Here is a 25,159-nt window from a genome sequence, read left to right as displayed (position 1 = left end):
CTGTCATGGCTCAGTGGAAACAAATCTGACTAGGATCCATGAGGCCACAGGTTCAATCCCTGGCCTCACTCAGTGGGTTAAGGATGTGGCATGGCCGTGAGCTGTGGTGTAGGTCACAGACATGGCTCAGATCCTCTGATGCTGCGGCTGTGGTATAGGCTGGCAGCTGAAGCTCCAATTGGACCCTGAGCCTGGGAACTTCCATCTGCCGTGGGTACAGCCCTATAAGGACAAAAAAGAGAGAGAGACTGTTGGTGGTTCTGCCATGTGCTCAGATACTTCTCTGCCCATGACCCATGTCTGTTTTGGAAAAGCCTCGAGCCACCTGATGGATGCTTTGCCCATCAGGCTGCATTTGTTAGATTAAGGGGTTGCCTGGTTGTCTCAAGGCAGCCTCTGCTTGCTCTCCAGAGCACCCATGGGAGCTGGTGCCTTTAAGTACAATTAGAAGTTTGAGGAAGAGGAGCTCCACACAGTTCTCAGCCACCCCCCACCCCACCCCCGGACCTGTTCAGGAAGGTCATCTTCAGCCTTTCCAGCTCAGCCCCTCCAAAGTGGCAAAAACCTGCCTCCTTCTGTCTTTCAGGAAATCCACTGAAACGAATGTGAAGCTGTGCATTGCGTTTTTCAGGAGTCAAACTCAATCACCAAAAGATGCATCAGAGGCCAGCGGGGGTTGGAGAGTAGGGGTCAGGGGAGGAGGGACGGAAGGTCTGCGCACATCCCCCCAAAAGGCTTGGAAGTCAGGTTGGAAAAACCCCCAGCCTTTATTTACCACGGTGGGCAGCCACAGAAGAAGGGGGAGCCCGGTGCGGAAGGAAAGCAATAGAGAGCTGTGTGCATTGCTGCAGAAGCACGCTCTGAGCAAATAACGTGGCAAGCTGGGTCGGCGCCGCTCAGTGGGCCCCGCCGCTTCAAGGAGCGTCCATGCAGCTGTCGCTGGGGCAAAGGCAGGCGCGCTCCAGGAATCCTGCACGGGAATTGACCAGCATCCCCCGGCTCAACAGGCTCCAACCTGATCGAAGCCCTCGTGGCTTCTTGAATAGAGAGGCTTGGGCTGTTCTGGGGAGAGGCTGTGGGGAGACCCCAGAGGAGGTGACCGGGAAGGGGAGCACAGACGCTTCATGTGGAGAGTGACCGACATATGGAACGTGTTATCCGGAAGGGTTACAGGCTGGAGGGGCTCCTAGACTCTTTCGGGGGGGAGGGGGGAGCCTTCAGAAACTCAAGGAGGTTTCTAAACAAAAGGAATTCGAGAAGGGTTGGAGGAATAATGAGAAATGCAAACTTGACCCAGAGTTTCTATCTCCCAGGCTTCTCCCCAGCCTGTCTTTATATGTTTCCAATTCATAGGGGGCCGAGACGGGGCCATGTGGCTCCCTCCTGACATGGGCAGAGCGGGCAGGGTGTGAGTCTGTAGGACCTGTGTCCCCGGGGACCGGACAGAGAGCAGGGAGACCACACCTTGATTTGCTCAGGTTCCCTCACTTTAGAGAAGAGCAAACTGAGGACGGGGCGGTGGAGGAAAGTCTCGTCCGAGGTCCTGCGCGGACCGAATGGGAAAGCTGCGAGGAGCACCCCCTCTGTGGGCCCCTCTACCCTTGGGAGTTCTCCCTCCCCGGCATCCTTTCTGCAACACACTGCACGCATGTGCATGCACGCACACACACAGATACACAGCGACACACACTTACACACAGATACACAGATCCAGACAGGCACACAGAGACACACATGCACCCGCACACACACAGATACACACAGACACAGTCACACATAGTCGTATACACACATACACACAGAGACCCACCCCCCCACACACACACAGATACACAGACATAGACACACGTAGACATATACACACATACAGAGAGACACACACACACAAACACAGACGTATAGACCCAGACAGACAGATGGACACAGACACACACACATGCTTACACAGAGACACACACACATTCACACACACACACAGATATTCACACACCCCACACGCAAACATTCACATTATATACTCATAGCACACACACAGACTCTCACACAATACACGCACACCCAGACACACACACATGTACACACACACACACACACACTCTCTCTCTCTTTCTCTCAGCTGACCTGTTTCTTAGCAGCTCTAGCCTGGGTTGGAATTCCTGCCTTTCCACTGTGCTCTGGTGGCCAAGAGCTGCAGGCAGTGCCCCGGCCACTGCGGGACAGGGTGCCAGTGGTCCGCAGGAGCATGGCCTGGTCCCTGGGGCTGTGTCACTGCTGGGAAGCTCTTTTTGGCACCGAGTGCTCATGCCTCTGTGCTTTTGTTTGAGTCCCTGGCTGCTGGGAAGGAAGTATAAGCTGGTACGGGGTGGGGGTGGTGAGTGAGCTCCAGGGGTGGCTGGGGGTTAGTTTCTAAGCTGGATCTCAGTGTAGACACCTCTGGGCAGCTGTCATGGTGGCTTTGCGGGGAAGAAGTCTCCCCTGCCCCCAATTTTCCCCAGGCAGAGCAAAAAGCCACCCATGCAGGGGCCTTGGGCTCAGCTCAAAGCCCTGTCTGCCTCCTTCCCTCCCTCTCTGTCCCTCTTTCTCTGTGTCCCCTCCCTCCTCCCTCCTTCTCCCTCCCTCTACACACAATCCCATGGCCTGAGGCCTCCAAGAGCAGAGGTGGCCCCTGGCTTTTTGTGGCCCCTTTGTAGTCAGACCTTCGCCGGAGCAGACCCTCAGGTGACTGACACTCACCTCTTCCGTGGGGACCGTCCTGTTCTCCGTGGGTCTGGTAATTACGCTGAAGGACCATCTTGGACCCATCCTCCAGGAGGATAGCCCAACTCTTCTGGACAAACTTGATGAAAGTCATCACTGACACTAAAATGTGTCACCTCCCATCCTCTGTGTTTTTCCAATTCCATCTGATTGTTCATCTTTTGCTGTGAAACAAACCACCCTAGACTTGCTGGCATAAAAACTGCACCATTTTATCACTTCCTAGGGTGTTGTGGGTCAGGAATTTGGGCAGAGCTGGGTTGGGAAAGTCTCCGGTGTGAGGTGGCCTTAACAGAGGTCCTGGGCAGTTTTCAGTTGGCTGATGGGCTGGCATGGACCATGAGGTCGGTTCACTCACGAGATGGGTGCATTGGCAGGGCTGGTTGGAAGACTGTGTGGGGAGCTCTCAACATGACAGACTTGATGGTCAGCAACCCCCATGGTGGCTCGGGGCCAGGAATAGGCAGAAGCCACAGGGCTCCTTACAGTTGAGTGTTGGAAGTCTCGTAGCGCTCCTCCCTCTGTAATATATTGATCAAGACAGCCACAGGCCACCCGTCTACAAGGGAAGGGCACATGGACACTACTTCTAGGTGGGAAGAGCATCAGAACTCAGAAGCGTGTTGTGAACTAGCAACATGCTTGCATGCGCTATTCGATCCCAATGTATTTTCTGGCTACACCCTCTTGTAGAGCAATGACCCTACCCACTTTTGCATCTGACATAAAAGAAGGCCTCTATTTGTGCTTAAGCCTTCTCCTCCGGCTTCCTGAGGCCATGTTCTGTGGTTGTCCTGGAGCCGTCCCTCCTCCAACTGCTCCTGCTAAGACAGTGTGCAGCCAGGGTCATGCTCCTAGTGCCAGCTGGCTGGAATGGAGAGAAGTTCTTTGGAAACAGTGAGGTTTTCCAAGACAAGGAAGAGCATGGGTCTTGAGGACAATGAGGGACAGGGAGACCAAAGGAATGGAAAAGCCATCAGGTTGGAGGTGAAGTCACCCAGAGTGGCAGGACCAGAGGTGAAAGGGAAAAGGCATGAAATCCCAAAGCTCTTGAGGAATGCGGATGTCACTAGACAACAGTGTGATGTTACACAAATATTTGTAAGAGGAAGAAGAGAAGGGTTCCGCCTCCATGGACTACCTCTTGGGCTGGATCAGGCTGCCAGGGCTCCAGCCCTCTCACAGTGTTGTGCTCCACCTGCCGTGCTAGGACCCCTGTGCCTCCCAGAGGGGGCCCTGCTAGTAGGCAAGCCTGGTGGGCATGTCTCCTTCTTGGTGTCCTTACATTTACTATTCTGTGTTAGTTCCAGGTAGGTGGCACAGCTCTGGGCCTCTGGAGAGCCAGCTTCTGGTTCCAGCTTCTCCATTAATTTATTGTTGCTTTGGGGGAAGGTCGCTTTCCTGCTATAACCTTCTCATTATGTGAGATCCTCATAGGTTGGGCTCCTGGTGCCTGGCTCCATAACCTCAGAAGGACACAGAGGAGCAAGGAGGAGCAGAAAAATGAGACCAGTATTGAGGGGCCTTTGGTGAAAAGATGACTTAGGATTGGGAGAGAGTAAGAGAAGCACAGGCTATTATAGCTAGAAAGAGCCATTGAAGAGCTCTTTAGTGTAAGAATTCTTCACCTGGGCTCTGTGGGCCTCTGGTTAGGCTTTAGGGAACCTATGAACTGCCTTGATTTTTTAATTTTTATTTCTTTGCAAACCATTTCTTGTAAGAGTCCATGTATGTTTTTAAGGGGAAAGTTTCTTTAGTTTTTTATCACATTCTGAAAAGGCTCAAAAATGGCTAAGAACCACTGCTTTAGTCTAATAGCATCATGTCACGTGACTCCTAACCAGGAGAAATAAAGCTTCCCCCCCGAGAGTATCTGGAAAAGGGGTGGGTGCCTTTTTTGGGTCATCACCATGACTAGGGGACATGAGTGACATTTAGTGTTGGGGAGGGCAAGGGCTTCATGTGTGGGAGACAGAACTGAACAATGAAGAGCTAGGTGTCCTGCCCCAGATACCAGCAGCAGCACCTTGGAGAAGTCCCTTTAGGAACTGAGACCCCGGGATGAGGCCAAAGCTGGCCAACAGCAGGCTTGCTTTTTATTTATAGATCCAAGTGACAGATGGGCCACGAGTCCACATGATTTTCTTTCTCCCTGTCTACCTGCTAAAATTGATAAAAACCAAATCATCAGAAATCCATCTCGCCTGCAGAATTCCAGCAAATTTCAAAAAGGATCCCTGGGCTCTTGGTCTTCTTTGCCACCAAATAAGAACAGAGCAAAGGCCTGGGTAACCTTTGGGGACTCTAAGGCACAGATCAGTGAGCCCATCGGCCTCATGTCGCACAGATGTGCTTCTCAGCCACTGGGCATCAGCCATGCCTAGGCTTGGGCTGCGAAATGACCCTTTGCATCTCACAGGTCCCGTCTTGGTCTCTTTCTCTGAAAGAGGAAAGAAATGCTAATGTGCCCGCGTGGAGCTCGCTGCCTCACCCCCTGCAAGCAAATGGCAGGTGCCTTGGTGTCTCCAGCCTGACTAGGGAGGTGGTCTGCAGGATTGGCTCAAAGTACAGCCCCAGGGCGGGGGCGCTGTTCCCCAGGGGTTTGCATCCTGGCCCTGCCTCTCGATTGATGTGTAATCTCAGACTTAATCCCTCTGAGCCTCAGTTTCCTCAGCTGACAAGTGGAGACGACATTCCTATCCGTGAGGATTAATTGAGATAATCCATGCAAAGCGTCTCCCCAAGTCCCTGGCATATGGCACGGCTCAGTCCATACGAGCTGTTATTGCAAGCGATTATTGTGACTGTGTCTGTGATGAAAGACAGACTTGGGACCAGGGTGCTGGTGTCAAAATTGCCTTCAGAAGGCAAGCTCTGAGTTGGTTTCTAGTCTTGCCCAGGTACCCAGAACAAGCATCGGTGGAGGGTGGGGGATTGACATCACAACACTCATGAAGTTTGATTGGAAGATGAATTTTCTTCCTGTGGGTACAGCCCCGTCTTGCTTCCCAAGCAGGTGTGAAGAGGCTCAGGCAGCAGGTGTTCTCTCTCTCCTGCCTCAGTTTCCCGATCTGGTAGGGGATTCGGGTGAATGACGGTGACCCAGGCGAGCTGTGAAGGGAGACACCCAGCAGCATGGGAGGAGGCCTTGCCATTCCGAGACCCCTGAGAGTGGTCTCTTGGAGCAGGTGTCTGGACCAAAGGCAGCCGCAGACCATCCACCAATCCCTCATCCTCATGGAAGGAGGCTAGCTGTGGTGAGGGGGAGACCCAGGCTGTGTTTGACTGGGCCTGATCGCCAAGCCCAGAGGAGAGAAGCGCCTCCATCTGACCACACTCACTGTGGCCAAGTCCTCGTGGGGCCAAACCATGATGGTTTGGGTTGATTCGGGCTTTGCTGCTGCTGCTGCTGGTGCTCTGGTAGATGCAGTCACAGGACGGGGCATTGCCAAGCCAGCTGTGGTCTTGGTTTGGAAGAGGCGTCTAGAGAGTGAAAGAAAGTCCTGCCTTGGGGTTTCCCTGAGCTCCCAGCTGTCAACATGGAGCCAGCTTCCTTATTGTGCCATTGTTAAGCTTCTTTCCTGGCTGGGTCGACAAAGCAGATGACTGATCATTAGCATCATGTTTTATTATAATTATTAAAGCATAATATTTAGCAGCCTTGTGCTACAATCAGCTGACAGCTTGACACCTAAACCCAACCCAAACACACCTAAAACAAGAAGTTTCACTTGCTTGGGGCAGTTATTCCCTGACGCTTAGAGTTTAATGCCAGCCGTACCCCCCACTGTCTGTATAACGGAAGCACCCTTCCCTGTGTGTTTCCACATTTGGAAAATGGAATTAACCCAGATGCAGAAAACGAAGCCGAAATCAAGATGTGGCAGAATATTAAACAATGCAATAATTTGGAAAGAGCCTGACTGTAGCACATCCTCATCTTGGGAGGCAGGGGGAGGGGGGAGTGCTTCAGAATGTGGTGTATGTATGTTTGTGTGTGTGTGTGTGTGTGTGTGTGTGTGTGTGCGCGCGTGTCCATATGTTGTGTACACAAGCCCATGCACATATGTCTTTAAGCACAGAGGCGGATGAGTATTAGTGCTCAGAACAAAGAAATCTGAATTTCCTCAATAAACACCGTTGTGGCTGGTAGCTGGATTGACTCAGATTTTCTCGACAGATCTCTCCTTGTCCACCCTCTGGCTATGAAATGAGTGTTTGTGGTATGTGAAGGATAAAGTCGAGCTGGGTTTCCAGGGGCTTGGGTCGGCATACCGGGCTCCTTTTAGATCTCTTTGCCAAGACGGGGCTCCTTGGCCCGGCGAGGAGCTGCACTGCCCTCCTCCCGGGCTGCCAATGCACATGACTCTGACATGCGCCCTACCTTCCATCTCTCCCTGCCTTGGGACCAGAGGAGGGGATGCTTTGAACAATGTAAAATTTCTCTGCCAACAGCTGAGCAGAAGAAACTCCCAGCTTTCGACTTCCAGCTCAGGGCATTTAGCTTGGTTTTTTGGAGATGGGCTCCTGGTCCATTCAGGGGTCTCTAGTCCTCATTTTCTGGCCTCCGAGAGGGAGTGGTTTGAGCAGTTCCACTCTGAGAGTGAGTTACCCTTCTGGGGTCTTTATTCAGTTTTGTTGCACCCTAGAACATGCCTGAACAAGAAACTGTGTGTCTTGTTTCCACTGGGAAGCCAGCATCCTCTAAAAGCTGAGGACTTGTCCTATTTTAGATCTTGGGCCACGTGTTGTCCATGGCAGTCAGTTTCAGAACCCTGAGTTAAGGATGTTTCAGTAAGAGGAGCTACACAGAAAGAGGGGTTGTTAGAGCACAGGGTCGCCACCCAACTCCCTGACTCTGCCGTGGCCCGTACAGACTGTGTGATGCCGCCCCGCCCAGGGGTCACACATCTCAAACAAGGTCTCACCAGATACAGCAGAGACGTGATCAGTCCCGGTTTGGGGGGTGGAATTTAGATCACGCTGGGTCACATCTTTGGTAGTGTAGCAGTCATTGACTAGCTCTGTGATCTTACCGTCTCGAGCTCCATGTGTGCATTTGCGTGCTTCCTAAGACAGGGAATGTCAGAGAGGCCACCCTGGGAGGTGCGCTGAGAGTGAGTGAGGTGGGTTCGAGGGACGCAGGCAGAGCCGTGGGAGAGGAGCAGCACCGCAGACACCCACCTGGCCCTGTTCTAGCAAATTCATCTCTTAACTACTCCTTCCGGCCCCCAAGTCACTCCTTCCCTCCAGCTTTTCACAAGCCTTCCCCTCCCTTGTTGCTTTTGCATCCCTCTTGCCCCCGGTGAGTTAACTTGCCTGTTTCCCTTCTAATCTCATGGTTCCATTTCCAGGTTGCCAAGCCCCCAGGGGGGCTGGGGAATAATTGGTCTGTCCTCACCGGTGTTCCTAGCGCCTTCCCTTTAAGCGGCATCTGGGCGTTTTAATTAATCTGCCACGTTTTCCTCTCTCCTGCTTCCGGATCATTAATAAAGAGATTAACCAAAACCAGACCGGTCCCCAGCGGAGACTCCGCCGGGACCCCTCTCCCCCAGCCCCCGGGTCTGTCAGAGATCAGAGCATCTTCGTGTGGCCCCACTGACTAATGTGGGGGCCTCAGGCCCTGTGTCCAGAACAAAGCCAATTTGAATTAATTTTGCAATTAAGAGAGGGGAGCAAGCCCAGCCAATCCTTTTATAGGGCCTTAGTTTAATATTTCCACCACATTCCTCTCCTTTTCGTCATTCTGCTTCAAATCTATCGCCTTCCCACCTCTCTCCCTTTCCACGGACTGAACACGATATTCGGGTTATCTGGCAGGATGTGGTCTTGGGAGCCCTCAGCATTAGTCAGAGACCAGGTCATAGCTGCAGAATTTCTCCAAAGAATTAGGCCCTTCTGTCTGCAGCTGGGCAGTATCCTCATTCACCCCAGCCAGAAAATGAGTTCGCTTCTGGAGGATGTGGCTGCCGTGGACATAATGAATTCTCTTGAACTTGCAAATTCATAAATTGGCAAATTAGGAAGCACTTCTGCATTCGATCCAGGGCCTCCCCTAGCACGTAGCCTTTATGCCTTCTGTGTAAATCACCCTGATTTCCAGCACTGGGGCCAGATCCTGGATGGACCGCGAGGTGACACGTCTGGGGCTCTGTCCGAAGCCATTCGTGGGACGGGCACCTGCAGGGGGCCTGGGTTTGGAGGACATCAGGCCCAGGAGGGATGGGAGGAAAATGAATCTTGTTTGCTCTCATGGGAAATAGTTTCATAGAGCATTTGGGGAGAAGGACACAGGAGTGGTGGCCTCAAACCCTGGAAACTCTGCTGGGAGTTGCCTGGAGGCTTCCTGGGGAGGGGCGCATCTGCTGGGTTGAGCTGTCCTGGCTCCAGGCTTGGGACCTAAGCTTCCTTTGGAACGTGTGAGAGCTGCAACGGACAGAGACACCGCACAGGGGAATCAGACTGTCTCTTCCAGAGCCACATGCTCATCAAATCTGAACTCTGCTGCTTCTTAACTAAAATTTTTTTTGGTCTTTTTTGTGTTTTAGGGCTGCACCCACGGCATGTGGGGGTTCCCAGGCTAGGTGTCCAATGGGAACTGTAGCTGCCAGCCTACACCCAAGCCACAGCAACATGGGATCCGAGCTACGTCTGCAACCTATACCACAGCTCACAGCAATGCCAGATCCTTAACCCACTGAGTGAGGCCAGGGATCGAACCCGCGCCATCATGGATGCCTAGTCAGGTTTGCTAACCACTGAACCATGACGGGAGCTCCTTAACTAATTATTAAACCCCCTCATGCCTTGGTTTCCTCATCTGAAAAGGGACATGTCAGTACCTACCTCCGAGGGGTTGTTACCAACATGAAAGATATCCTGTGTATCTGTCCTTGGCACAGCGCATTTTGGATCCTGGTGCTCCCACTCTGACCAGGCTATGCATTTCCTCTGTACACATGCAACAAGCCAGGTCTCCAGGGACATGCCCAAGAGGTGGCATGTCCATGCTCCCATGCCTAGAAGCTGATTGTGGAGAAGTAGGTGAGAACCCAGCAGTGACAGCCCCCACCTCCCATGTGTGGCAGGACAGACCCGGGCTGCTGTGGCCTCAGACCCCGTACCACTCTCCTCACCAGCTTCTCTCCCATTTCAGCTGCTTCTCAAATACCCCGAACCCTCTGTGCGGACTGTAAACGGAGCCAAAAAGGAGGGATCAGAAATTGCTCTCTTTTGAGTATTTTGAGGGATGGTGAAACCTTGCAGGAATGTTGCTCCAGGGACTGGGAAAACACCATATGTGGGAAAGCATTTCGAAGTGAGGAAAGTAGCATCTGCCCGTTGGTCGGGCTCCTGGAACACTCCGAGCTCGGGAAAGGGGCACCAGAGAGAAGTGTAGGAAGGGCTCTAACTGAGGTCTTTAACAGGTCTTTTTCCAATTATAGCCAAGCAGAGCCTGGGGACCCTGGCCGGCTTCAGAGCCAGGCCTCTGTTTTCTTTGGGAGAAAGAGGCAATGCGGATTGGCTTCCAAACCAGGCTTGGCAGAAAGCCCAAACAGAATCCCAGGCCAGGAAGCAGGTCTTGGTAGGTCTCGCTTGTAGTCGGCGCTTGTTCAGTAAATAGACCTGGAGACGCTGCAGCAGGGCAGCCCTGTGCTAGATGACAGGAGGGTGGGGCTGAGAAAGACGGGGCCCCTCATCCAAGAGAAGACACGCGGACAATGATGGCGCAGGAGGATTTGGCTTGAACGGGGGTCTCCATAAACTGCAGTCACTCCTGGAGGAGCATAGACGTTTCTCTGAACGGAAAAAGTTCACTGATGCACCTGCCTTTCCTTTTCCCCTCCCCACTCCAGGAAACTAGTGCTTTGGTACCGTGTGTGTGTGTGTGTGTGTGTGTGTGTGTGTGTGTGTGTGTGTGTGTGTGTGTGTGTGTGTGTGCAGGGCAGGTACACAGCTTCTCTGCTTCCCCAGCAAAGTCAGTTTCATGTTCGTCTGACACATCCAGTGTATCACTGTGTCCCAAGCACCGTGCCAAGTGTTTCCCATAGAGATTTCACTGTTCACCTCCGACAGTGACCTGGATTGTGGACAAGCCGTGTGAGCTCTGTTGCGTGTAAGAACCCACTGTCCCCTGTCCCTCTCTGCGTCATGCGCATGCGGCTGCCTGACCTTACACAACTGGCTTTATACCTCTCCACGTCTCCGTCTCCTTGTCTGCAAAAATGAGATGGTTATCTGCAGCCCCACCGGCTTCAACATCTGTGTCTGGGCGAGTTTTATGACTGACATTCTTGGGCTTGCTGTCTGCGAAAAAGCTGAACGCAGGTTATCAAAGTGGAGGCCACAGGAAGCCTGTTGGGCTTTGTTGCAGCCTTGCAAATGTTTAGAAAACACTTGCCAGCCTGCAGGTGATTTACTCCCATGACTTATCCAGAATGTCATGAAAAGTTTTTGCATGTGATGGTTAAGAAGCAGTCCTGATCCAGAAAAGGGTAGGACCCAGGCTGAGGAAGGGGCATTTAGGAGTTTTTATATGAGTCATTTTTTGCACTTGTCTCACCCCACCCCCACCAGTGCCAGCTTGATGTCACTGTGCGTATGTGCTTGGGACCCCAAGGGAGGCCAGGGTTTGCCTTGGGGCTCCCAGAGGTAGTGCACAGCTGGGTGGAGGTGGCAGGAACCCTTCCCTGTCTACAATTCTCTGTAAAAAATTGAGAAGCAATAGTAAAAATAAGCCAACTACAAATCGGTCTGCTTTGTATGATCACCATGCTTTGGCGATTCTTAGCAGTCTTGGCTTTGGCGATTCTTAGCAGTCTTGGCTTTGGCGATTCTTAGCAGTCTTGGCTTTGGCGATTCTTAGCAGTCTTGGCTTTGGCGATTCTTAGCAGTCTTGGCTTTGGCGATTCTTAGCAGTCTTGGCTTTGGCGATTCTTAGCAGTCTTGGCTTTGGCGATTCTTAGCAGTCTTGGCTTTGGCGATTCTTAGCAGTCTTGGCTTTGGCGATTCTTAGCAGTCTTGGCTTTGGCGATTCTTAGCAGTCTTGGTGATGTCTTCCACCCCGATGATCCTGACCTTTGCCCCTGACACCCAGGGGACTTCCTCATGGTCCATAACCCCAGCCCCTCCCTGCCAGGTTGGACAGAAGTCTTAGCTCCCGTCCACAGCCCTGCACATGGCACCCTGCCTCACGGTACTCTGTGGGCTTTGCCCGTCCCTCTTGACCAAGAGTGACTTTCCACTCTTACCTTCAAGTATTTTCACCAAATCAACCGTCTTAGTTCCTGCAGCTGGGGCCTCACCCAGGGGCCCACACTCAGAAAGGGGACCTTGCGCTCAGGGATTGATGCTCTGTGGCTGCCCTCTTGAAATTCTTAAGAGTTTCATCTCTATGTGTCTTGTCAGTGAAGCCCCATGAGACCTTGGAGCACGCATCGGGTGGGGGGTGGGCTTGGAGCATCGCCTCCAACGTGGTCAGTCACACCTCCTACTGCCACCCTGCCTCTGAGTAATATTTGTACTCGGCCCTGAAGACTAGGCAGCTCGTTCTGCGTTAAGCCACCATCTCTGCTTCACTGCGTCCACCTTGCATTCACGGTGGAGTGGACCCAGGGGAGAGGCAGAGGCAAAGAGGAAGGAAGGGGCTCCTGGCCTTGGAAGAAAGATTCTAGTGAGTACACCACGTAAGGCCACGAGAGCTGTGACACCTGCTGCCCCTGCCATTGGGAAAGTGCATGGTGGAAATGCAGAAAAGGTTGCAGCTGCTGCTATTGAGGGAGCATCATGGAAAACTAGCTTCTGAGCCAGGCACTGAAGAGTGAGCAGAATTGCAGCAGGGGGGTGGGGGTGGCCATGAAGATGTGCAAGGTGAAGGGCACGTGGGTCGTAAAGCTTATGCAAGTGGCTTAGGAACAGTGAGAGGGGCTGGAGCATGGGGCACGGGAACCTGACTGTAAGATGGTAAAAAGAGAGGCTGATTCCAGGGGTGCAAAGAGCCCCTCTCTACCCTTGTATGTCTCTTAGATTTTCCTTACCTATAAAATGAAGGAGTTGGATGAAATGCCCTCTCCCTCTAATATCCTTCGGTTCCATGTACAGGCCACAGCCCATAAAGCCTCCCAGTCCATTGACATGCTTCCTACCGACTCACCCTAGTAATGACCTTCCTAAGCTATACCGGGACTCTCCCTCTACCTGGGACCTCCCTCCGCTAACCACACTTGATCTATTTCCCTGTGAGCAGATGGCTTGCATAGTCTTAATTTATAATGGTTGGGCTTGGGGGGGGGATTTAATAAATTGGTTTTTTGTAAATGACTTTTTTTTTCCATTATAGCTGGTTTAGTGTTCTGTCAATTTTCTACTGTACAGCAAAGTGACCCAGTCACACATACACATATGCATTCTTTTTCTCACATGATCACGCTCTATCATAAGTGACTAGATATAGTTCCCAGTGCTACACAGCAGGAAATAAGTTGTTTTTTGATAGCCTCTCCCTCCCAAATTATTTTATTGCAGCTGTATTCTATTCTATTTTGGAAGGCAGAAGGGGATGGAATTCTAGTTGCATGTATGGTGTACATTTCGTGTTGTTCAAGTTTCATTTTGGGGGACCTGCAAGATTGAAGGGAATGTCACTTTTATGCAAAGTTGGGGGGGTGGAGGAGTTCCCGTTGTGGCGCAGCAGAAACAAATCCGATTAGGAACCATGAGGTTGCCAGTTCGATCCCTGGCCTCGCTCAGTGGGTTAAGGATCCAGTGTTGCCATGAGCTGTGGTGTAGGTTGCAGACGTGGCCTCTATCTGGCGTTGCTGTGGCTGTGGTGTAGGCCGGCAGCAACAGCTCCGACTAGACCCCTAGCCTGGGAACCTCCATATGCCACGGGTGCAGCCCTAAAAAGACAAAAAAAAAAAAAACCTATGTTGAGGGTGGAAATTAGTTATCCTGTGGGAAGCATTTTCTTGGGATAATCCAATTCCTAGGGGGCAGGCTCTAGGAATGGGCAGCAAAGCTAGAATCCTTCTCTCAGCTTTGACCTTGAAGGAGTCAGTTGTCTGGAGAGTGGTTCCCATGGAAGGAAGATGGTCCCTTATCAGAGAAACAGGCCCAGAGCCAGGAGGAGGACATTGGGGCAAAGGGACAGCCACGTTGCTGGCCTTTGGGGACAAGAGAGCAGTTCTCAGACAAGACGGGGGAAGAGGCCGCATCTGTGAGTCCTGGGAGCGAGTTAGCATGGGCAGGCTCAGACCTGGGTACTGGGGAAGCAGGACTGATTTCCTGCCTCCTGTTTACCTCCCTCTCTCTCCCCCTGGGTGTAGGAGTCTTTCTTGAAATACCAATGGTGAAGTAAGGGGAGGATTTTATTTTCCATGATTATAGCTTTAAAGAGGAAACGGTAAAGCCCCGGGGGCGGGGAGGTGGCAGCAATGGTGATTGCAGAGCAGACACCTTGAGACCAGTGGTATGAATCAGAGGGCACCAGAGGGGTTCCTGCTGCAGCTACCCCTCCCCACTGGGAGCATCTGCTTTCAGGGACCACCTCAGGAAATCTGGGCTCTGCTCTAGTGAGGTTGAGACCAGCAATGAAGGTATGTTGAGATCAGCCCTCTAATTCCACAAGGACTCAGCAGAAACCCCAAGGTGAGATTCTTCTATGGCAACAGAATGAGGGTGTTGATATGTTAGGATGCCACTGAGACAGGGAGACAGTAGAGTTAGAAGTAGAACCACTGAAAGGAACGTTTCAAAAGTCAAACAAGAAAAATGAGCAAGGAATCCTGCTCTTAGGGACAGGATCAGCCCATTCATTTGATCCGTGTCTCCATCTTCTGCAGGCAGTGCTTGGGGTGGGGGGCAGGTGCTGCCTGCCATCTCATGAAGAGGGTCTCAGAGGGTCAGTTGGGTGCCTTGGTGAGCATGTCCATTGGCGAGCTTGGCAGAGTACCCCGACACTCGGACCCTCTCACGGAGTAGGGCACAAGAACAGTTCTGCCAGGCTGGCCAAGAATGAACCATCTCTGATGCTACAGCAAAGAGACAACTGATCCACCCCCCAGCCTCGGGGTATCCGTTCCTTTGAGGGACCCCAGGGGCTGCATTTAGGGGGCAGTAGGACTGTCATTCTTGAGATAATTGCAAGGCCGCTGCTGTTGCTGTTTTTAAAAATGTACATACAGGAGTTCCCATCATGGCTCAACGGTAAGGAATCTGACTAATATCTGTGAGATTGTGAGTTTGGTCCCTGGCCTCGATCAGTGGGTTAAGGATCCAGTGTTGCTGTGAGCTGCGGTATGGGTTGCAGGTGCGGCTTGGATCCTGCATTGCTGTGGCTGTGATGTAGGCCAGTGGCAACAGCTGTGATTAGATCCCTAGCCTGGCAACCTCCATATGCCAGAGGTGAGGCCCTAAAAAGCAAAAAAAAAGTGCATACACTATCATACACTATTATAATTTTCAGGCTCCATTTCTCCATAGTTTGCTAAGGTGGGGAGGGTTCTGGTCTTTTTAGGGATGTTTAAAGAGGTGGCAGGACCTCCTCCACGCCAGCAGAAAGTTGCAGATGGTAGACATCAGGTCCAGAGGCGACAGGTGCCATCTCTCTGGGAAAAAGCGAGGCTGGGTACCTAGAGGGCATCCTCATCCACCTTTTTGTGACCAGGCTCCTTGGGAGAGACCCAACTCTTCTATGCTGTAGTCCTTCCAGTGATGCTCTTGGTTTCTTTGTGAAAAGGATGATTCTGGGAGTTAATACCTGTGGCACAATGAGATTGGCGGCATCTCAGCAATGCTGGGACGCAGGTTCGAGCCTGACCTGGCACAGTGGGTTAAAGGATCCGGCATTGCCACAGCTGCAGCATAGGTCACAACGGGGCCTCAGATCTGATCCCTGGCCTGGGAACTCCATATGCCATGGGGTGGCCAAAAAAGAAAAAAAAAAGGGTGATTTTGCCCTCTCTGACACACACACACACACACACACACACACACACGCCATGGGGTGGCCAAAAAAGAAAAAAAAAGGGTGATTTTGCCCTCTCTGACACACACACACACACACACACACACACACACACACACACGCCATGGGGTGGCCAAAAAAGAAAAAAAAGGGTGATTTTGCCCTCTCTGACACACACACACACACACACACACACACACACACACACACGAATCCCTCTTTCCCTCTCACACAGCCCCGATGCTGGAAGGAAGATTCTTGAGGGGAGGCACGTGGATGTCCGGGAGGGAAGGCAGGACTCCCATGAGGCGGTATTTCCAGGGGAGGGGAAGGAAATACCCTCTCCCTGGACCTCACAGGGGATGCTCTCCAAGGATGGTGGTGTCTGCTCTCTCCTCCTCGCCTTCCTAGGATCCTCAGGCTCACGTAGCTGGTGCGGGATGACACGCGCCCAGCTGCCACTGCCCGCTGCTAACACCTGTGTCTCCTTTTCAGCTCTTACAGGTGAACAAGGTGATGTCCATCTTGTTTTATGTGATATTTCTCGCGTATCTCCGTGGCATCCAAGGGAACAGCATGGATCAAAGGCGTCTGCCGGAAGACTCGCTCAATTCCCTGATTATTAAGCTGATCCAGGCAGATATTTTAAAAAACAAGCTCTCCAAGCAGATGGTGGACCTTCAGGAAAATTACCAGAGCACCCTGCCCAAAGCCGAGGCCCCCCGAGAGCCAGAGCGGGGGGAGCCCGCCAAGTCGGAATTCCAGCCCGTGACGGCCATGGGCCCCGAATGGCTGCGGCACCAGAGACGCTACAACTCCCCCCGGGTCCTGCTGAGTGACAGCACCCCCTTGGAGCCCCCTCCCCTGTACCTCGTGGAGGATTATGTGGGCAACCCCTCCGTGGCCAACAGAACGGCGCGGCGGAAGAGGTACGCGGAGCACAAGAGTCACCGGGGGGAGTACTCCGTGTGCGACAGCGAGAGTCTGTGGGTGACCGACAAGTCGTCGGCCATTGACATTCGGGGACACCAGGTCACGGTGCTGGGGGAGATCAAAACGGGCAACTCCCCCGTCAAACAATATTTTTACGAGACGAGATGTAAGGAGGCCAGGCCTGTCAAGAACGGTTGCAGGGGCATCGATGACAAACACTGGAACTCTCAATGCAAAACCTCCCAGACCTACGTCCGGGCACTGACGTCAGAAAACAACAAACTGGTTGGCTGGCGGTGGATACGGATAGACACGTCCTGTGTGTGTGCCTTGTCGCGGAAAATCGGAAGAACATGAATTGGCATCTCTCCCCGTATATAAATTATTACTTTAAATTATACGATATGCATGTAGCATATAAATGTTTATATTGTTTTTATATATTATAAGTTGACCTTTATTTATTAAACTTCAGCCACCCTACCGTATATAAGCTTTTTTCTCAATAAAAGTCCGTGTGCTTGCCTTCCCTCAGGCCTCTCCCATCTGTTAAACCTGATTCTGTAACCCGGCTCCCCCAGGGGCCGCCCTGTAAAATCTGTGTACACCAGTATTTTGTATTCAGTATTGTCAAGGCCATGACTGTCGTTGTAGTAAACGTGTTAAAATTGGCTGATGTCAGAGTTGTGTATAGACACAGGTGTAACCCCCCTTCTGGGAAGCCTCACAGTGGATGAAGTAATTAAAAGAACTGTCCCCTTGGAGTTCCCGTTGTGGCGCAGTGGTTAACGAATCCGACTAGGAACCATGAGGTTGCGGGTTCGGTCCCTGCCCTTGCTCAGTGGGTTAAGGATCCGGCGTTGCCGTGAGCTGTGATGTAGGTTGCAGACGCGGCTCGGATCCCGCGTTGCTGTGGCTCTGGTGTAGGCCGGCGGCTACATCTCTGATTCAACCCCTAGCCTGGGAACCTCCATATGCTGCTGGAGCGGCCCAAGAAATGGCAAAAAGACAAAAAAAAAAAAAAAAAGAACTGTCCCCACCTCTGTGGTGTGCTGGCTGGAGGGCTCGCTGCCCCAAACCTTCTCACCGTCCCCTGCTGTCAGTTTTGCCAGTTCGCGTGTTGCTTTGCTCCGATGTGCCGGTGCCGGAACCCCACCAAGGAACCTGGCGATTTTCATCTTGGAGGTTTCTCTTCAGCACATTGGTTGTTTGGGGGTTTGAGGTTGTTTTAGGGTTGAATTTTTTTGTTTTTATTTTTGGCTTCAGTTTTTGTTTTGCTTTTCGTAAGTGGTTTTCAGCTTTTGTGCACATAGGAAAAATATGTTAACTGTTGGTAACAGAAATAATTGTATGCTTACCCAGAAGCAGAAATGGATCATGAGTAATCTACACACAGAAGAGAAGCTTGCTCCTCGAGAATGCTGTTGGCTTCCAGCCACCTGTCCTCTGTCGGCTCCTCGTGGTGCTGCAGGAGGGGTTGGGAAGGGTTGGCGCTTCAAAGTCAGACCTGGGTTCTGAGGCCAGCTCCTCCCCGTGACTACGGGCAGGGTTTGGCAGGCTCCCTGAGCCTAGGTTTCCTCGAGTCAGAGAGTCAGATGCGGGGTCTGCGTGCCCCACAGGCTGCCGAGATGCAGCTACCGGTGCTGCAGGTATCTTGACATGGGGCCGGCATTCGAGAGTGACGTTCCCTATTCTTTCCTCTCGCTCCTTACCTGGGTGCTGTGTTCCTCCGTATCCTTTTTCAATTGATCACCTTTGATGTAAAAACCCCAATTGGAAGGAAACTTCAGGTGCCTGCTGATCCCGGAGGGGTCCTCAGCAGCCGAGGGTCACTGAGGATGGCTGTGCTTATCCTGCCAAGCCAGCCCGAAAGCCGATACCAGCGTTACCCACTGAGCAGTTTCCCCCCGGGGAGCAGTTTATCCTCTGGGGTCTGGAGCCTTAGGACCCCCACATCCCATCTGGTCAGAGGCATGAGGCACCCACTGTCCCTATGTGGACATTGCATTACTGCCCTGACCCCTGGAATCCAGGTCGCTTTCCTGGATTGCCCTGCCTTCATCCAAGTCTCCACGTGCCCTCTCTACCGGGAGCAGCCTGCACCCTGAGCTCTGGCTCTAACATGTGCCTTGCGGAATCTGTGCCCCTTATGTGCCAGGAGCCTCCTGAAACAGGCCCAGCAAATAGCAGTGACTTTGGTTAAAAGCCCCATCATTTAGCACTCAGTTCTGGATGACTCGAATCTAGAAGAATCTACCATGTACCCGCCACGTGCTAGGCTCTTGCAAATGCTGCCAGCCACTGTGAGTTGTCATGGATCCTTTGAGGTGGTGATTGTCATCTTCAGTTTACAGGCAACGAAACTGAAGCCTGAGGATTTAACTTGCCTGTAGCCACCGAGCTGGTAAGTGGCAGAGGGAGAGTGGAAATCCCTGTGTGAATCTGATGCAAAGATTCAGGCTCCACGTCCCTAATCCCCTGTACCCTTCCTGCAACCTTGCATTTCACTTTTTTATTTTTTGGTTGGACATGGGGAAGTTCCCGGGCCAGGGATCGAACCTGTGCCGCAGCAGTAACGATGCCGGATTCTTAATCTGCTGAGCCACCAGGGAACTCCTGCCTTGCATTTCAGAGTGAACAGCCTAGTCCTGGGGAAATGGAAAGCTTCATTTTCTGCGTGGACACCTTTGGAAGTTCTTGCTTCACAAGCCTACCTCAAAACACAGTCAACCCACCAAAGGGACACTGGGGCTCTTATGACTGACCCAAGCCCAGTTCTCGGGTTAAGATGAGGAGGCCTTATGTTCCTCTCTGGAACTTCTACCCCAAATGGGTTTTGGGTCCTTCTAGAGGGTCTGGCTGCCTGGAGGAATGGGCTTGGGTGACAGAGGCCCAGAGCCCAGCCTGGGAAGGCACGCACGGTCCCTAAACAGCTGGACTGAGTCCCGAGCCCTGTCTTGAACGGAAGGAGTTTGCCTGCATGCAGAGAGGGAGCCTGGAACAGCACGCTTCCGGGGTAAGTGCAGCCTGGGGAGAAGGTGATGAAATGGGGCTGGAAGGAAGAAACTCTGGGTTTCAGGCCGTGTGGCCGCTCAGCCCCTCCCACACTGGGGGGCATGGTTCCTCTTAGCAACTGTGTGGGCATAAGAGCAGCCACGGGCAGCCAGAGCCAGCATGTTAGACTCAGGCCAGGGCAGAGCCTTCACATGACCCACAGGTGGCTTTTGTCATCCGATGCCACACATTCGCCAGTGTGATGGTTGACAGGCCACTCCTCTCTGAGCCGCAGGGCCTAGGAGGGCTGCCGTGGGGCTCCGGGAGACGCCCTCCCTCTCTGTCACCTTTCCTGTGTTGCCTGGTTTCTTGCCAGAGCTTTCTGAAACAGAGGTGCCTCCCAGCGTGAGGAATTTGACCTGCTGGGAGGCAGGTTCTGGCTGAGTTTTGTCACAGGAGCTACACGACCTTGGATAACCCACCTGCCCAACGGGGCCACCTCAGTGTCACGAACTCTGACTGCATAGGGAGGGCAGTGTCCAGACTGGTCCGTCCTCCCTTCCTTGACGGATGTCATGGTTAGAAGCTCTGTGAGCCGTTGTGGGGGCTTCTCTCTACCCTCTCATAAGCCTCTAAGCCTCCCACCCCACAGGCTGTGCGAACTTGACCAACTCACTCAACCTCTCTGAGCCTTTGTTCCCTCGTCTATATAATGAGGCTAGTGCCTACTGCATGAGATTGTTTTGCCATGTGATGGAAATATCCAGATCCTGGCCCATCAGAAGCCCCCTTAGGATTACCCCTGATGATTAGATTTGGAGAGATTTTCAGGAGCCCTGACTCTGGAATTCTGATAGGAATTTCCCAACTTCACAGGGGGGATTAGTCCTGATTAAAGACTCTAAATCCCCTATCCCAGGAAGGCCCTCCCCAGAGTAGCCTTAGCCCGTTTCCCTTCTCTCGAACCCTTCTCAGCAGAACTGCTAGCTACCCACATGGTTTTCTGAAGAGTGTATGTATGAACTTGTTGTGGGGGGGTCATACCTTTTTGCAAATTTATGGGGCAGCTTTGCTCTTGTATATTATCTGTCTGCCTCTCTCATGTCCAACAATGCTTTCTCCCGGTTCGGCTTTTTGGTTTTGTTTTGTTTTTGTTTTGCAGCATGCCGAAGTTCCCAGGGCAGGGATCAAACTCTCGCCACAGCAGTGACAATGCCCATCTTTAACTGCTGGGCCACCGGGGAACTTCAGGGTTCGGCATTTTTAAGGATCTTGGCCTATGTGAGTGTGTGTGTGTGTTTACGTGTAGTTTCTAGTTCATTTAGTCAGTGTGAAAACCTTCCACCGAGGCTGGCAGAAACCATCTGCATTTATTTTATCACCTCCCAACATGTGCACAGAAATGAAATCTGTGTCATCAGCTCACGGCTACCTAGAGATTGGTCTGCCTTCACCAGGAAGACGCATCCCCCAGGCTTTGAGCGCGGATGACCCCGGCTATGAACGGGCCACACTGGCTCCTCCAATACTCCCAGCCTTGCTTCACCAGCCACAGCTCAGCCTCTGTAGGATCCTCAGAGGCCTGGCAAGCAGCCAACTGTCTAGAGCACGCAGCACCCCACCCCACGCCGCCCCCCGCACAACAGCAGCCCAAGAGGCCTGAATGTTCTCTTTAGACTGATTCTCTCCACTGGAGCCTTCTTCAGCCTAACCTCTCCCATCCAGGTTCCCAGCCACCCGCCCCCCCAGACCTAAGGAGACCCAAACTCCTTGCACACACTTCTCCAGTTACAGCGGGCCAGCGGGCTGCTCGCTCGCTCACATGTGTGTGTTTCACAACAGGCTGAAATGCAAGCATCCCTGCGTTGCCTGGAACTCCCAGGTTTTTGTTTGGTTCCAGATGGAGGGTGACCCGGTTTGGATGAGCAGAACTGCAGCGAGCTTGCAAGAGCTCCGAAGGACTGTGGGTCTGTTTCCTTCCGTCCTGGGCCTGTATTTGGTTGCAGGGTATGAAAGGCTGATGAAACAAGGCCAGATGGGCTGAGGTGGGGGCGGGCAGGGGTGGGGAGGGCCAGGCGGTGGAGAGGCCCAAACCCACCAAAAGCCTTTTCTGGAAGCTGGTTGCCGCTGAGGAGCTTGGCTGTGTTGAATTGTGGCAGAGTTGGGTGATGACATTGACTGCGCCATGACAGAAACCTCTGTGGCAAGAAAACATAAAAGTTTACTGGGAACTGGTCAAGCACTGCTTAATGAGTTAGATGGTTTTTCACATGGAGCTGTAGAGAGGTGGGTGGACGTGCGTGCGTGTGTTTGCAAGTTGTGTGTGTGTGTGTGTGTGTGTGTGTGTGTGTGTGTGTGCGTGCGTGTGTGTCGTTGCTTTGATTTCCCAACCACTGATGGATTGCATTTTTTTAAGGAAAGGTAATGCTTGAAAAGAATGTTCCGGAACACAAGTTTAACCTTTAGGAGACTGAGCTGGTAGCCAGCTGGGGAGCATATGGAACGTGAACATTCTTGGGGCTAGAAAACAGGCCGGTCGGGGTTGAGGATTTACAGGCAGAAGAGGCAGACTCCACCAGTCAAAACAGAAGGGGCTGGAGCTGTGAGCTTTCTGATTGGATAGGAATGTGCTGGAAGCTTGTGCTGGGGTCCGGGGGTGAAAGGTAAGGCCAGCCGGAGGAATAAATACGCCTAGTAACGGGTTATTGTTCAGTGGCTGCTTCCTCCCCCTAAGGCGCTGTGCAGTTTTAACTCTTTTGTGCTGCTGAGGACACTGGTTAAGGGAGGTTAAGTAACTCCCAGCTACCAGCTGAGGTCAGGCACCTGGTACGGGGACGTGCCCAGATGGGAGCCCAGGGCGTCCGGGTGGTCTGGAAGCACTTGCTCTGCAGCGTGTGAGGAAGGTGTTTCCGGGGACCTTGACCCCTGAGTTTCAATGGGGTGTGGGAGGAGGTGGCAGGCATGTGGCCCAAGGAGCGCTTAAGGGTCAACAAGCAGGGATTCCTAGAGATTGTTCCCCGCAAGGGAGAGGCCAGACCCCTCAGGACAGTGACCCCTGCAGCAGGGATGTCCCCCACCCACAGCCCCCAAACTGTGCATCCCCCACCCAGCAACGTCTCAGCTGCTATCCTAAGGGCAGGGTGATTACAGCTTCTCCCTAAAGAATACAGATCAGTGTGACTTGCTTGACGTCGTGTGGAAAGGGGAAGACCTGGGGCCAAGGCATCCTGACAGGTTGAGAGCCAGGTTGGGAGGAGGCAGAGGCGTGGGGTCACTTCATCACTTATCTGGGCTTGACCATCACTTGGCAGCATCACCCTGCACACTCCCTGGTTCCCCGCGGCTGCTGGAGGGCTAGCTCTGGTCACCGCCCTTCCTGGTTTCCTGCAGCTGGAAGTCCAGATGCTGGGTCTCCGTCCCGGCATAATTGCACTGTCCGCACTGCTTCCTCTCCTTCTTACCCTGTCATCCTTCCTCCTGAACTTTCGACACGACCCTGCTTCATGTCAGCATGACTGTCAGCCCTGTGGAGTCAGCCTCTGAGGGGTGGGCTGTGCAGCCTCCCTCAGCTTCTGGAATCCACAGGCCCTGTTCCAGGCAGGCCACCCCAGCTTCCCTTCAACCCCGGGCAGCCAGGCTGCAGTGCCTCTGGAGAGCAGAGGCAGGGAGACAGGGTAGCCGCATTCCCAGACATGCATTTTCATCCAATGCCACTTTTGTTGTTGTTGTTGGTTTTTTTTTTTTTTTTTTTTTTTGCGCCTTTTCTAGGGCTGCTTCCCATGGCATATGGAGGTTCCCAGGCTAGGGGTCGAATCAGAGTTGTAGCCGCCGGCCTACACCAGCACCACAGCAATGAGGGATCTGAGCTGCGTCTGCAACCTACACCACAGCTCACGGCAATGCCAGATCCTTAAGCCACTGAGCAAGGCCAGGGATCGAACCTGCAACCTCATGGTTCCTAGTTGGATTCATTAACCACTGAGCCACGACGGGAACTCCATCCAATGCCACTTTCATCAGGTCCCACCCAGATGCTTCCAGGAGTCTGCACTGTCTAGAGTCCAGACTGGGTACTTGGGGTCATTGACAGTGTCCCCCCACCCCCTTTCTGGCCATCTCTCTCTCTCTCTCTTTCTCTGGAATACTGAGAACAGCCCCAGTGACTGAATCCCTTGCATGTGCCACCTCCCCGCCCTGGCAGGGCCCTTCCACTGCCCCGTCCATCCAGAATGTCCCTGCTCTGCCTCAAAAGTGATGCCAGAGAAGAAGAGGAGGCACATGTGCGACATCCTGACTCTCGAATTTGTGAATGTCTCCCTTTGGCAGAGCAGGATGCTGAACCCCGGGGAGAGTGAGACCCTCAGCACTCAGAGCCCCCTCTCTACCTCCTACAGCTCAAGCCCTCAAATGCTCTCCATAACAGAACCCATTTCTTCTGACTCACGAGATGGGAGAATTGTAGATCACACACGCAGGGCTCCCCGACTCGTGCCCACGTGTCCCAGCACAGGCTGATCCTCTCTCCTTGGAGTCTCATCCTCCTGGGTGCTCATCCTCTCCGGGGTGCTCAGGCCTTCTGGAACCTTCTGGAGCTAACTTGGCTATAACCAGATGTTGCATCTATTCCCCTCCTCAGGATTGGCTGCAGGATTGGCACGGACCCTTGCAAAAGGCAAATAATTAATTTCAAAATGGTAACAGCAAAACATGAAACCCCAAGTGCAAAGCCCTCCTATACGCAGGGCCCTGTGTCACTGCCTAGTTTGCACACCTGTGAAGCTTGGCCCAGCTCCCTCTCTGGGCTCCAGAGCACCTGGTGTTTCGACTGTCAGCACTCACCACACCTGGGCATTGGGAAGACAGGGCAGATATTTTTAATATCTGTGAGGTGCTGAAGAAACTGTTTCCTGGACCCAAAATGAAGTTGCCTCTGGGGACACTGTCTACTCTGGTCCATCTGGTCTACCCAGGTAAGCTTTCCTCCAGTTTCATGTGTAAGGTTTTTCTCATTGTCTTTTTCAGCAGCCTCGCTGAAGCCCCAGAGTGAGCAGTGCTTGGCACACAGTAGGTCCTCAATAATGTTTGTTGAATTGGAAGGACTTCTTGTATGCAAGAAGTTGTGAACTTCAGAGGAGGTGAATCTAAGAACAAAAGAGATACCCATACGTCTAGATCCAGACTTTCCTGGTGCTTAAAACTTTGAAAAAAATGTGTCTTCCTAAACAACACAAGGTGACATACTGTTCTGGGCTGAGTTCAAGTGTTGAAGTCCTAACTCCCTGCACCTCAGAGGTGCTGATTGGAGGATTGTCCTTTAAAAAAAGGTGATTTAGTGAAAATGAGGTCATTGGGGTTGGTTGTAATCCCATCTGACTGGTATTCTTATAAGAAGATGAGGTTAGGGGAGATTGAGAGAGAGGAAGGGAGGGAGGGAGGGAGGAGAGGAAGAAGAAGGAGAAAGGGACTAGACGGACATATAGCGCGAGAGCCTAAAGCACAATAACATGCCTC

General features: G+C 52.5%; 1 protein-coding gene across 2 annotated transcripts in view; it reads left to right on the top strand.

The window, feature by feature from the left end:
* The window catches only part of NTF3 (neurotrophin 3), a 71,468-nt gene extending 54,143 nt beyond the window's left edge, over positions 1 to 17,325 (top strand). For both annotated transcript variants that reach the window (XM_047787772.1, XM_047787773.1), the window contains exon 2: positions 16,217 to 17,325. In XM_047787772.1, the coding sequence (XP_047643728.1) occupies positions 16,217 to 17,011 (795 nt within the window). In that variant the 3' untranslated portion in view covers positions 17,012 to 17,325. The remainder of the gene's footprint in view (positions 1 to 16,216) is intronic.
* Positions 17,326 to 25,159: the final 7,834 nt, after the last annotated feature.

Source organism: Phacochoerus africanus, chromosome 7 (genome assembly GCF_016906955.1).
Source record: "Phacochoerus africanus isolate WHEZ1 chromosome 7, ROS_Pafr_v1, whole genome shotgun sequence".
In the NCBI taxonomy this organism is placed as follows: domain Eukaryota; kingdom Metazoa; phylum Chordata; class Mammalia; order Artiodactyla; family Suidae; genus Phacochoerus; species Phacochoerus africanus.
The sequence above is the reverse complement of the archived record's forward strand: the minus strand, read 5'-3'. Positions and strand labels throughout refer to the sequence as shown.